The 14232-nt window shown below is 35.8% G+C and overlaps 1 protein-coding gene across 1 annotated transcript in view; it reads left to right on the forward strand.

Moving 5' to 3' along the window:
• The window catches only part of LOC150080004 (TNF receptor-associated factor 3-like), a 192449-nt gene that overhangs the window by 80905 nt on the left and 97312 nt on the right, over nt 1-14232 (forward strand). The window contains exons 5-7 of the mRNA XM_090383398.1: nt 616-690; nt 5334-5429; nt 11262-11315. Of these exons, the coding sequence (XP_090239524.1) occupies nt 616-690; nt 5334-5429; nt 11262-11315 (225 nt within the window). The remainder of the gene's footprint in view (nt 1-615; nt 691-5333; nt 5430-11261; nt 11316-14232) is intronic.

The following is a 14232-nucleotide window of genomic DNA, read 5'->3' on the forward strand; positions in this document are numbered from 1 at the left end:
CTCCCCTTGCCACTGTTTTAAAATCATGAACTCGTTTTCTTGTTTTGAAGCAGCAGTGGGGGTAGGGGGGGGTAGGATTCACTCTAACACTAAGTAAAAGTAGCCAGTGGGAAGGCAACTAAGACTGTAAATCACTGCTACTTGCAATGAATCGATCAGAAGGGGTACAAGATTGTAAAGACTAACCAAGCACTCTACTGAAATGTTTAATTCCAAAAAAATTTAGAAATTATTCAAAACATCTATCAGAGAGCAATTTATTGGAACATTTTATTCTTGGACTAACAAGTTATTTGATTTTGACTTAAATCGTTTTGCTGAATTACAGGTAGTAAATTAAAGAATGCTATTAAATATAAAAGAAGAATAATAATTTGTAACTAACCAAAAAAAAAAAAAAAAAAAAGGGAAAAATGATCAGTGCATTTTGTTATCCCTTGAACGTTCCATTGCTTGTGTATGCCTTTGTTTGCAATTTGTCACTCGTGAAATATTGAATTTTCCTGGAAAAAGTATCAGCCTAGTTTTTAGGTATTTATTAGTTCTATATAGTTATCTTTATATTATAACTTAAATATTATGTGTAGGGTTAAATACAATTTCTCTTTTTAATAGCTATATGAACATACATCCAGATGTCCAGAAATTCCTCGAAGCTGTAAACTTAATGAATTTGGATGCAATCATGTGGTAAGCACTTTTCATTTGCTGTTGTCATCAAAATTAAATAGTGCTTATTTTTACATAGAATATTTTGCTTTTCACCACTTTCAGGAGTGAAAAGTGGTATAGTATAAGCACTATGTGGGTTCTAAGAGGAAGTTTTTTTTTTTTTTTATGAAATTAAGTGTTTAAAATGAACTTTATACATCAATGCTTTTAAATGTTAATTTGTTTTATTTTGGCATGGTTACCCAGTATGAGTGATATTTTTTTCAAAAATCAAATCAGAATTTTTTTAAAAATTGCAAAAATCATAAATTTTGTGAAAAAATTCTAATTTTTTTTATGTAATGCTATCCTCTACATCTGTTTATATATGTATTTATCTATTTATGATTCGGTTTCATTGACTTCTGGATCTGAATTCCAGAGAATTTTTTTGAATTTTTTAAGCCAAAATCAGCCGAGAATAGTAGATAGGCATGATGATTTCCTCTTCTCCAGTTTTAACATCGATTTTTTATTGAGATCTCTTTTTATTATGATTGTAAACTGTGACTGCAATTACTTAGAAATACAGGTAAGAGATGACACCACTTCCTGAAAGATTTGTAATATACTTTGAAATGTTATTTGAAATTACCTTGTAAACCATATGTATGATGTTGTTTCAAAGTAGCACACAACTATTTATGCTGTAGCAGTGTCGTATATAAAATGAATGGGCATGTGGCAGTTGTGTAAAGATAGCAACGATAGTGATTTTTTTTTTTTTTTTTTATAATTAGTAGTTGACTGCCCCCATCAGAGGCACTGCAGTAGCATCAACAAAATGATGGATTTCACCAGTGCAGAAAATGTCCACTGTGTTCTATGGTTTGAGGAACACAGTGAGCAACAACAATTTGAAGATGATTTTGCACTCATTATATGAAGAATCCTCCCAGCAGAAATTCTGTTATTAATGGCACTGAAATTTTGTGAATGTGGGATGTGCAACTCATACGAAGAAAACTGGCAGATAAAATGGGAGTGATGAAACAGTGGAGGAAGTGAAAAAAGTCAACATGCCTCAGAAGCCTGAGAAAATCAACATGTGCATTTCACAAACTGGATCTGCCAAAAGTAACCATTTGGAAAGTGCTATGGAAACATTTGTAGCTGATGCCTTACTGCTATCAACTGGTGCAAGCAGTCACAAAGTGAAGCATACCAATTTCTGTGTGGAAATGCAGGCAAGGAACGATGATGAAAATAACCTGCTTGAGCATATCGTGTTCAGTGATAAATCCATATTTCACGTTAGTGAGAGTGTCAGCATGCACAATGTGTTTCAGGGGCAGAAGAACCAAGTGAGTGCTTGCTTGCTTAAACACATTCATGGCAACCCAAAGGATTTTCCCTGTGATTCCAACCTGTTCCAGCTTATACAGCAACCGCTCATGTGGGACTGAGTCAAATGCTTTGCTGAAATCCAAATAAACAATGTCAAAATAATTCCCTAAATCCAGCTCACAAGTGACCCTGTCAAAATAGCCAACTAGATTTGTTAAACATGATTTTTTCTTTACAAAACCATGCTATGTTCTGGTTTGTTCTTCTCTTTTGCATTTATATATGCAAAGAATTCCTTATACCCTCACGCTTGGCTCTCTTTACCAGTGATTTCTCATAATCTGCTTTTGTCAGCCTTACCTTTTCTGTGGCATTATTAGCATTAGCATTAGTAGAGGCATTTGATGCAAGAAAGCAAGCTTATGCAGCATCAGCCAAAAAAAAAAAAAAAAAAAAAAACCACTTCCACTTCACCCCTCTGTTCGTTCGAAATACCTGTCCAGCTGAGCCTTAAACTTATTTAGGCTATCAACTTCCACGACAAGGGATGGAAGTCTGTTCCACCAACCAACCACCCGCTGGCTAAAGGCAAATTTCCGCATGTCTATCCTACATCTGTCTTTCCTCAATTTGAATTTATGCCCTCTCAGGTGATTATTCTGTGCGAGAGGAAGGATCCCATCAGCATTGAGCATGCTCAAACCATTCAAGGCTTTATACACCTCTATCAGATCACCTCGCTGGTGCCTAGTCTCCAGACACTGTAATTTGCAAAACTTAAGCCTTTCTTCGTAAGAGCACCCCTTTGTTCCATTCACTAATCTTGTTGCCCTTCTCTGTACTCGTTCCAGCAGCTCTACATCCTTCTTGAAATGAGGCCTCCAGACCTGTATACAGTACTCTAGGTGTGGCCTGACCATTGCCTTATACAAGGGAATAATCACCTCCTTATCCCTGCTAGAAAAATTCCTATATATCATTGACAATACACCATGAGCTACTCTTGCAGCCCATCTGCACTGCTCAGAGAACTTCATATCTGCCTGCACAACCACCCCCAGGTCCCTTTCATTCTCTACCACTGTCAATGTAGTACCACAGAGTTGATACGTTGCTCTGGGGTTGCTGTTTCCCATGTGTAGTACTTTACATTTGTCAATGTTAAACTTCATTTGCCACCTCTCAGCCCATCTGCTCAACCTTTCCAGATCCTGTTGCAGCAGCATAGTGTCAGTAGTGTCCTTGACAACCCTGCCTACCTTTGTATCGTCTGCAAACTTCAACATTAAGCTTGATATACTATCATCAATATCATTTATAAATACAGAAAACAATAATGGACCCAACACTGAGCCCTGAGGGACTCCACTAATAACACTAGTCCACGACGAACAGTGTCCATTGATTACCACTCTCTGTCTTCTCCCCCTCAGTCACCCCTTTATCCACAGCAGCAACTTGTTTCCAATGTCACACTGCTCCAATTTGTGCAGCAGTCTTCCATGTGCAACAGTATCAAAAGCCTTTCTAAGATCCAAGTATATAATATCAAAGTTATTCCCTGCATCCAGTTCCTTTGTGACTGCATCATAGTATCCAATCAAATTGGTCAGGCAAGACTTCCCCTTAACAAAACCATGCTGTGTCCAAGCTATAACTGAAGTTTTGTCTAAATGATCATGCAGTGCTTCTTTAACTAGTGCCTCCATTAATTTTCCTGGAACAGAAGTTAAACTCACAGGTCTATAATTACTTGTGTCAGCCTTTGATCCTCCTTTGTGAATTGGGGTCACATTTGCAGATAAATTTGTAGCTGTTATAGGTTTTGGTACTTTTTATTGCTCTGTAACTTTTCCATGCTGTCTTTTTCTGCTTAAGTAATCTGGAACCTTCATTATTCTACCTACAAGTGTGGGCAAGCTGATAAAAAATTTTCCCCCAAAAGCCTTGCAGATTCCTTCAAGTCTTCAGTTAATCCACAAGGCTTTCAGCATATAATTTCTCCTATCGTGCCTGGGCAGAATTGCAGAACATAGATATTCTGACCTAACTCATGGCATTTCTTCAGCATGGTCCTATATTTGACTAAAAATTGTCAGATTGTGTGTACTTAATATCATTAGTCCTCACATGAATAATAATATTTTCTCTACCCCTTCCCCTTAAAATCTGACAATCTGTTGGTGAGATCCTTAACTGTTGCTCCTGGCAGACATACTCTTGTTCTAGTCCACCTATTCTTATTTCAAAATTATTTTCTGTTTCCCTGACAATGGAGTCTCCTAATAGAACTATGTCCTTTAACTAGAACAGTTTACACTTAGTTATTTTGCTTTGGGGCCCAAATTGGGAGTGCATCACTAGAGTCTTGAGTCCCTGATGAGCTCCCAGTTACATTATTCTCTAGGACTAGCACCCTTTTTTTTCAGTGACTCAACTTCTTCCAGCAATGCACCAATTTTTTTTTTTAACTTTCAGTTGGTACACGCTATACAATGGTGACAAAGAAAAGAATCCCCAGGTGAGCTATGATTACCCACTAGGTCATTCTTGGAATACATTCCACAGGTTCTGCAAATGATAAAATCATGATTCACCCTGAAATTGCCATTGGCTTTTTCTTTATGAGTCATGATACCCTCTGACGAAGTGTTCAAGGTGTAACTTGTCACAACCATTGCTAAATTTACTAAATATCACAGAATGTAAAAATTATATTTATAATATTATAAAAATTAAATTTACGGACTATCACAGAAAAAAAAACATCAAAATAAACTTAACAATATATTAAATAAATTATTTAAATGCAATTATCTAACCTTTCAATCCTAATCTTATCCTGCTCTCCCTGCATTTTAGAAATACATCTGCTCACTACCAATTTCAGTGTTCTCCCCAGAAAATATAGCCAGCTGGGTGGGGAAGTGTAATACTTTAAAATATTATAAAATTTTCTGTTATTTATAAATGTGACTTAAGTGATCCAGAGTGATAAGTAATTGCATAATTAACATTATATGTTCCCATCGCATTGACCGCGTTTGCATGTATGTTCAAATTAATATTGATCGAGATCAGTGAGCAGTACCGTATGGCACCACGAGAATCGCTTAAATTTTAACCGGATGGTCAGTTAAATTCATTGGGTGGTGTGCCCATTCAATAAGTCCCGGGGAGAACACTGAATTTTGATTTCCATTTTTAAGTATAAAACATTTTTTATGCTGTTTGGACCCATTCTATCTGTGTGCGTGTGTGCGCGTGCGCGCGCACACACACACACACACACACACACACACAATTTAAATATTTTTAATTTTATCACATATTAGGGAAACCTGAAAGACATAACAGAACATGAGCGGTATCTGGATACACACTTGGAACTTATTCGGACACTTCTAAGAGAGTTAAGGAAATCTTTACTGGTAAGTTAAAATGTTGTTGTTTTTTTTTCAATTCCCTATTGTATTTAATTAAATAGGCATTCTATGATGTTTTTAATGTTTTTAATAATAAAATATTCTTTTAAGCCTTTTCAGAGAAAAAATCAGCCAGATCAAACATTGAATTAGCTATGTTGCATGTATTTTGAAATATAATATGTGTAGCATGGTGGATATTTCCAGCTGTCTTCTTAATAATATATTTTTAATATATTATTAAAAATTGGATGTGGAGACAAGACCATTTAGAGACATTAATAAAGAAAATTTTTGTTCTGTAAGCCAAATTATGTTGCAGTATTTAGAATTTTAAAAACCTTGCATCAAAGATAAATGATTGCTTGTTTGGTTATGGTGCAGTGATTTGTGATTTAAAAAAATTTTTTTTTTTGTTATCAAGATTAATGTTTCCATTATCAAATATGAGTTGTACAGGTAGTTCTCGACTTTACGAGTTAATTCGTTCCTAGTGCCAAGTAATGCGAAAACTCGTAAAGCAGGAATTTATTTCCCATAGACATAAGGGTAAAACTAGGGGTTACGTACTCAATAATGAATTAGTTAGCTAATTAGTTTATGTTTAAACAATGATTGATTTATTGAAAGAAATAAAAATGTAGCCTGTAAAATCAAGTAAGTTAAAGAATGTTTATTCTTCATCAAATGTTAAAGAATGTTTATTCTTCATCAAATGTTAAAGAATGTTTATTCTTCATCATCATCAACGACTAAATGCACACTCGTTCATCACTCATAATTGGCTCAGCATTCGTTGGTTTGTTGCACAAGGAGTTGTCTTCTTCAGAAATGTTTCAAGAGACATTTGTTTCCAAGATAATCTTCTCTTTTAATTATAAATTTCACAATTGCATGTATAAGCATTTTTTAACGGCACACACAAATTGCAACTAACATGATTCATGTGGTGTAACAAGTTTACGAAGCTTAAAAAAACAAGAATGAAGAGAAGATTCGGAAAATTTATTTATGTTTTTTATACGACTGAAGATCTCAGTAAAGGGGAAATACATTTCACCATAATAATGTAAAAAACCACACAATTCCAGCTATTGGTATTTTCACAAATGCAATAAGATCGAGTTTACTACACATTTATGATTGCTTGCAGTAACAGAAAAGCCCAATAAACTGGAAAGTGCAAATTGTTTTATGGTCGTGATCTCCAGAAATGTGCTTTAGAAAAATATTACAAAGGCATTTAAAATTGATTCTTATAACGGAACATATGATAACGATGAAAGTGTAGTGCATTTTAATGATTTGAATTGGAAACTAATACAATTTACAAAACATGCTTACGACCTTTTATATGGCCTTAAGGTCATGCTCGTGACCATAAAAATGATATTTTAGAGAGATAAATAGCTTGTCCATACAGCGAAAAATTCAACTTCCGAGATCATAAAACGAATTACCAAAACACAATGTGCTATTGGGTTCATATTACGATATTTTAAATACTGTACAATGGTGTCTCTGGGACTGATTAATATCTTAAAGCGGGGTACACTGTATTGTATAGCTACGCGCGTGGTTTGGAATGCGGTATTTATGAATGTTTAACATCAATTTTTTAAAATTAATGTTAATATTTTCGATTTTGTTGATACTTGATACTTGGGGAAAAAAAACTCATAAAGTGAAAACTCATAAAGCAAGAACTGCCTGTATATTGACAGTAAAGTTAGGATGGTCAAACACATTGAACCATGGATGAAAAAGCTTTTATTTGCCCATGTTTTATAGCATGCCATTAATACATAAATAATTTAACTGGAGACTGCACTTTTATTATTTTTTATTATTATTATTATTATTATTATTAGCTACATGGTGCAAGGAAGTTTGAGGCTTATGCTGCACCAGCCAATAAAAATAAAAATATTCCTAAGTTACCCTGAGAGAGAGAGAGAGAGAGAGAGAGAGAGAGAGAGTCAGAAGTAGAAGGACATCACCAAGAAAGAAAAGAATGATGATATCCAGCTGGATACCATCTTGTGAGTGCAGACCATAAAGGTGGCACTTGTGCATATGTCAGTTCCAATATTCCCTGTCAGAGACTTGGTAATTTGGAATCTCCTCTTTTCAATCTTCTCTGGCTTAAAATCTCTCTACCTCATTGTGTCAAATTCATCTGTTGTGTCTACCATTCTCCCAATTCCACTAATCACTTGGAGCTCTTTGAATTCCTCTCTTTGCAACTTGACTTCTCTCTTTGCAACATGACTTTCCCCAGTCCAACTTTTCTAACAGTGAGGTAATTTTCCTTGGCGATTTTAACGTTCACAACTCCAGCTGGCTTCCGTTTTCTAGTCACACCGACACAGCTGGTCGAGATGCCGAGGCTTTTGCAATTACTAATGACCTTGCATAGATTGTTCATTTACCTACAAGAATACAGGACAATCCTAACCATACAGCCAACACACTTGATCTTTTTCTCACAAACAACCCTTCTAAGTACACGGTCAAAGTGAAAAGTCCTTTAGGCACCTCAGATCAAAACTTGGTGATTGTCACTTGGAGCCATGAGATAAAGGCTCCAATGGAGCCTTTATCTCATGGCTTTTCCCAACCTCATGTTGTTTGGCATCACAAGAATGCAAAATGGGATGACCTGCGAGATTTCTTTTCTTCTTTTCCTTGGCCGGATTACTGTTTCAAAACTTCTGATGACAACATTTGCTCAGATAGATTGTGTCAGTGAAACTATTCTTGCAGGAATGGAACCCTTGATCCCACACTCCACTTGAAAATCTCGTCCTTTATCTAAACCTAGGTTTTCCAATAAATGTGCTAAGGCTGTTCAAGAGAAGAACATTGCATACCGTAATTAGCTTGTTTCTAATTCTTCAGTTTCATTTTCTGCCTACACTAAAGCTGGCAACAATTGTAAAGCAGTTATTAATCAGTCCAAACTTGAGTTTGAACAGGTTAAGAGTAGAAAACTTGCTTCTTGCCCTAATGGTAGCCGAGCATTCTGGTCTCTTGCCAAAGCTATTGGCCGCAACTTTTGCCCATCTCTGCTCCCACCTCTGTCCAAACCAGATGGTTCTGTTGTCACTTCAGCCAAGGATAAATCTGACCTGCTAGCATCCCATTTTTCTTCCAACTCACGTATTAATGATCTTGGTAAAACACCTTCTACCATTCCCAACACACTCCATTCAATGCCTCCTGTGGTTTTCCATCAAAAGGATGTTAGAAGGATTTTGATGAATCTTGATGCTAAGAAAGCTCCAGGTCCTGATGCCATTTCTCCAATTGTTCTCAAAACCTCTGCTCCTGAACTTACTTCTCTCTTTGCCACCTTTTTTTCACTTTCTTATTCCAATGGTGTTTTTCTTTCTGTTTGGAAATTTTCTCATATCCAGCCAGTTCCTAAAAAGGATGACAAATCCCTCCCATCCAATTATCGACCCATTTCAATTACTTCTACTCTTTCTAAAGTAATGGAGAAATCAATTAACCACCAACTCTTAAACTGCCTAGAAACCTTCCGTCTGATCAATGATTGCCAGTATGGATTCCGTCCGTGTCGATCCACTGGTGATATTCTGGCTTACGTTACCCATTTATGGACTAATTCAATGGAAAAGTTCAGTGAAACACAAGCAGTTGCTCTTGATATCTCAAAGGCTTTCGATCTTGTTTGGCCTAAAGGTCTTCTAAACAAGCTTCCATCTTATAGTTTGCCAACTGTTTTTTGTAATTGGTTATCCAGTTTTCTCTCTGATCGCTCACTGAGGGTGATGGTAGATGGCTCTCTGTCTTCTAACTTCTCCACTAACGCCAGTGTCCCCCAAGGTTCAGTTCTTCCCCCCACTCTTTTCCTCTTGTATATTAATGACCTTCTTCCATTGACTGGAAATCCCATCCATAGTTTTGCCGATGATAGCACATTGCATTCCACATTCCATTTTAAGAAACCTTGTTCTGCTCAATCAGCATCAACTTTTCAAATCTGCTACCAATTCCTGAAATGCTGATCTCCAGGTAATTCTGCAGTGGGGCGAAGACAACTTAGTTGATTTCAATCCTTCTAAAACTCAGTCTTGTCTTATATCTCGCAAAAAGGATTCTTCTGCTCCTATGCTTATCTTTGGTGGCACTCTGATTTCTATGCAAAATGATATATCTCTTTTGGGATTACCCTGACTTCTAAACTCTCTTGGCACAAGCACATTACAAATATTGCTTCCTCTGCATCTAAAAAACTTGGTTTTCTCTTTCACTCTTGGCGTTACTTTTCTTGCAAACAGCTGCTCACTCTGTATAAATCGCAAATCCGCCTACCATGAAATATTGTTCGCACATCTGGGGTGGTCCCCCCCAAACCTCTCTCTCTCAGGCTTCTTGATTCCATTCAGAAGAGGGCAGTTAGGTTAATTAATGATTATTAGCAATAAAGAATTTATTTATTCATCTCTGACAGAGTCTCTCCATTCGCTGTCTCATAGACGTACTGTTTCTGCTGCATGCCTCTTCTACAGATACTTCCATGGGCACTGTTCTTCTGAATTGGCTTCTCTAATTCCCACTCTCTCTTTCAAAACAGTCCGAACATGTGCCGCCATCACCCAACATCCATTTACTGTCCAACTTCAAACTCACAGAACCAACCTTTCATCTACCTCGTTTATTCATTCAACTGCCGTTTTCTGGAACAACCTTCCTTCATACATATTTCCTAAAAATTACAGTCTATAGAAGTTCAAGTCTAATGTCAACAAATATCTTCTTTCATCTTCTCAATCTCCAACCCAAGCACGGTACTAAGTACTATAGGTTCTAATACCTCTCTTGTTTGGGGTTTACATAAAAAAAAAAAAAAAAAATTGCATGCCATTAATACACAAATAGTATAAGTCACCAGTTTTAAGTGGTGCTATTTGTAATAGAATAAGAGAAGTTTACTTCAATATGATATGTAGAACACTTCCATATGATACTCTCCAGAAATAAAAATGAAAACAATTAAAAAATTGAAAAACTTACATTACAGTAAAAAATAATTAAAAATCAATTGAACACAATTAAAAATCAATTTACTGCAATTAAAAATTAAGTAAAAAATTAATTTAATGAGAAAAATTGCAAAACGATTTTTCTTCCTCATATTGATAGGTTATACCTAGAGAGAAAGGAAGTGAATGAAATAGTCAATGAGTTTAAAAAATGAATTAGATCATATGCTTATATTTTTTCATTAAATTGATTTTTAATTATTTTTTACTGTAAGTTTTTCGATTTTTTAATTGTTTTCATTTTAATTTCTGGAGAGTATCATACGAAAGTGTTCTATGTATCATATTGAGGTAAACTTCTCTTATTTTTTTACAAATATTGATATCAACGTAGAATGTATTGATCATTAGAACTTTGGTTCATATGATCTATTTCACCTTGATAATATGATTGATCTGATGATAATGAGATAGGCTTGCCAAAAACAATGCAGATCATTGGTGTCAAGCAGATCTTAGTGGAAAGAGGGCTTACTTTGGCTAGGACTAAAATCTAACAGAGAAAATAGGATATACCAGTAGAAAATAGTGAATGAAAGTTTGCTAGTCCAGAGGGATTGACTTGTGTTATTGTAGTGATTATACCACTGAATATAATAGATATGTATACAGGCCAATGTCCTAACTTTGTATGAATTTTTCTTTATAATTTAGTATTGGGATTCTAAATTTTAGTATCAGAAAGTAATATTTTAGTATACAGTATTACTTTTTAAAGATATTTTCCAAGTTATCCCTAATAAGTTTATTTTGTTTATTCTTTCAGGAATTAAAAGTCAAGAAACTTTCACCCTGTCCAAATTGTATCAGGCTAGAAGCGGTAACATGCCATGCATTTTTATTAATATATAAAATGCTAAATAATTACTTTGACTTCATTAATCTCTTAGGATGTGTGCAGAAAATTCATTTTGATCCTGCAAAGTAGCATTCTTAGTTTTAATAAGAGAAACTGAGAAACATCAAAGCTTCAGAAAGTTATATACAAGGGTAGCTAAATAACATTGTGAAAAAATTGGGATGAAATTTTACTGTTCAGTTTACATTACATTTACATTAAAGGCTGCTGAATATTTGAAAAAAAAAAATCCAAATGATAAAGTATAGAACACAATTAAATAGGATAAAGAAGGATTTCATTTGCTTAGGTCCCATCTCATTGGGAATCACATTCACTCAATTTTTCAGATATAATGATATGAAAAACTGACAGTGCATTTCAATGACCTCTAAACATTGGACAGACCCATGCAAACAACAATCACATGATGTACTTACACAGTGGACAGTGAAAACTAAAGAAAGGCTTGGAGAACTTCATTAATGAATATCTTCAGTAATGAAATAAAATAAAAATGATTAAAATTAAAAGAATGAATAAAAAATATTATTATTATATGTTTTAAATAAATAACCTTTAAAAACAAACAAACAAAATACTGAGTTTGAAAATTATGAGGATTGGTATGAAAGTAATGCCTCCTAACTTTTTGCTTTCAAATGTGCCATAGATCATTTTGCATGTCACTGAGTGTTTACTAGAAGTCTCTGGATTCACCATACTGAGTGGCACTGTAATCGATCTTGTGAGTGCAGCACATAGATAGTTCAAAATGGTGGACGTTACTGATATAAGTATCAATCAAAGAGTGGTGATGGAATTTCTTATAAAGGAAGAAGTGACACCTGTCGAAATCTATATGCAACTCAAAAATGTTTATGGTGTGAGTACAGTTAGACATTGGCTAAGACACTTTAAGAGTGGGAAAAGTAACATTGTTGACAAGCCCCAAACCAGCTGGCCAGTAATCTCAGTGACAACAGATAACAAGAGCTGTATTGATGTGCTGATCAAAAAGGACTGTCGCATTTCAACATGCGAATTGTGCGATGCAGTAGGCATAGGGAAACCTCCTGTGATAACTATCATAAAGGAACTAGGCTACAACAAGGTTTTTGCCCGATGGATCCCGAAAATGCTGACACATGAGCACAAAAAAATGCCTGGGAAGCCATCTGTATGAAACTTCTCCAGCACTACAAGAGTGAAGGAGAGGTTTTTTTTCATGCATAGTCACAGGTGACAAAACTTGGGTCCACCACTTTAACCCTGAAATGAAGAGACATTTGATGGAGTGGCACCATCAAAATTCACCGTGCAAGAAGAAGTTCAAAAGATGGCCTTCTGTCAGTAAAGTCATGGCGATAGTGTTTTGGAACAAAAATGGGGTCTTGCTTGTGAACTTTTTCGAGCGTGGCATCACAGTCAACTCAGATTGATATGTGGAAATGTTGAAAAAGTTGAAAGCCCGTACCCATAGAGTTCAACTGGACAAAAACCTTAATTTTCTTCTTCTCCATGACAATGCACAACCCCACACCAGTCTGTGCATGATGGAGGCCATTGCAAAACTGGGGTATGCTCTTCCTCCTAACCCCTCTCATAGCCCATTTTGCGGATAATGACTAGCTCAAGCACAGCTTTTGCAAAGTCTTCCGGAGCAAGAATAAGGACTTTTACAAGATTGCAATATAGCATCTGACTCAGATGGTGGAAGTGCATAGAAAATGATGGTGACTTTGTGGAAAAATAACAGTGTGTTTATTAATGATTAAGGATTGATTGATGTAAAAGATAGTTGTAGGAATTAAATTTTCTGAAGAAAAAATAGGAGGCATTACTTTCGTACCGCTCCTTGTATATTCACCTGATTAGCTAGAAAACTTGGATTGAAACACAAATATGTTAAGTCAAAGGAATGAAATACATAACTCTGTAATAGAAATGAAGCCAAATATTCTTTAATAACCAAAAAGAGGAAAAATAGAACTGAAATTCAAGTTTTCTGGGAGGAAGTGGTGGAGGAACAGTCAAGGCAAAGAAAAAATGCCATTGGCACCGGCCTCTATAGCTTTTTCTAGGCTATAGAGTGACATGTTGAATGGTATCTGCTCAGGTTGTCCTCTAAAATAATTGTTGACATGATATTACAGGCATTTTCTGGAGGTTTGCGCATTCCCATGAGCCAAGTTTCCCCTCTAATATCGCTACAACAAGACAATATGTGTGCATTTCATATATTGCACAGAATGAAAACCAATGTACCTGATGAAACATATTTTGTTTCTTCTACCAGAAGGCCTTTGAATTTCATTTCTCCAAATTATTGACCTCAGCTGCCCCTATGGGTAGCTGGCAACAAGTTGAGGAGTAGTTAAGATCAATTTTCATATTATAAAGAACTGCTCATTTCTTAATTTTGAACACTGCTGGGCAACTGGACAGTGCAGTGTTGAGTCAGTTTGGTGTGACATAAGCATTGGGAGATCAAAATTGAGAGTAGGAGTGTGCTATAGGCCTAATGACTCTGATGAGTATAATAAGGAACTGTACAGGGAAATAGAGTGGGCCAGTAAATCAGAGAGTCTTATAATGGGGGATTTTAATTTCCCAGATATTGACTGGAATTTGGGGGCTGGTTAATCACATACTAGCAGGGCTTTTGTGGATTTATTGGATGATTGTTTTCTACATCAGCATGTTCGGGAGGCAACTAGAGGGAGTAATACTCTTGATTTGATTATCAGCAGTGATTCTTCATGCATTAAGAATCTGCAGATAAATGAACCACTAGGTGGCAGTGATCACAGTGTGCTGAAGTGGGATTTACTGAAAGAGGTAACTACCATTAGGGGTAAAGGGAAGGGTTATTGCTTCCGTAAAGGCGACTACGATG

This window comes from Mastigoproctus giganteus, chromosome 10 (assembly GCF_048544385.1).
Source record: "Mastigoproctus giganteus isolate SK-2022 chromosome 10, ASM4854438v1, whole genome shotgun sequence".
NCBI lineage: Eukaryota > Metazoa > Arthropoda > Arachnida > Uropygi > Thelyphonidae > Mastigoproctus > Mastigoproctus giganteus.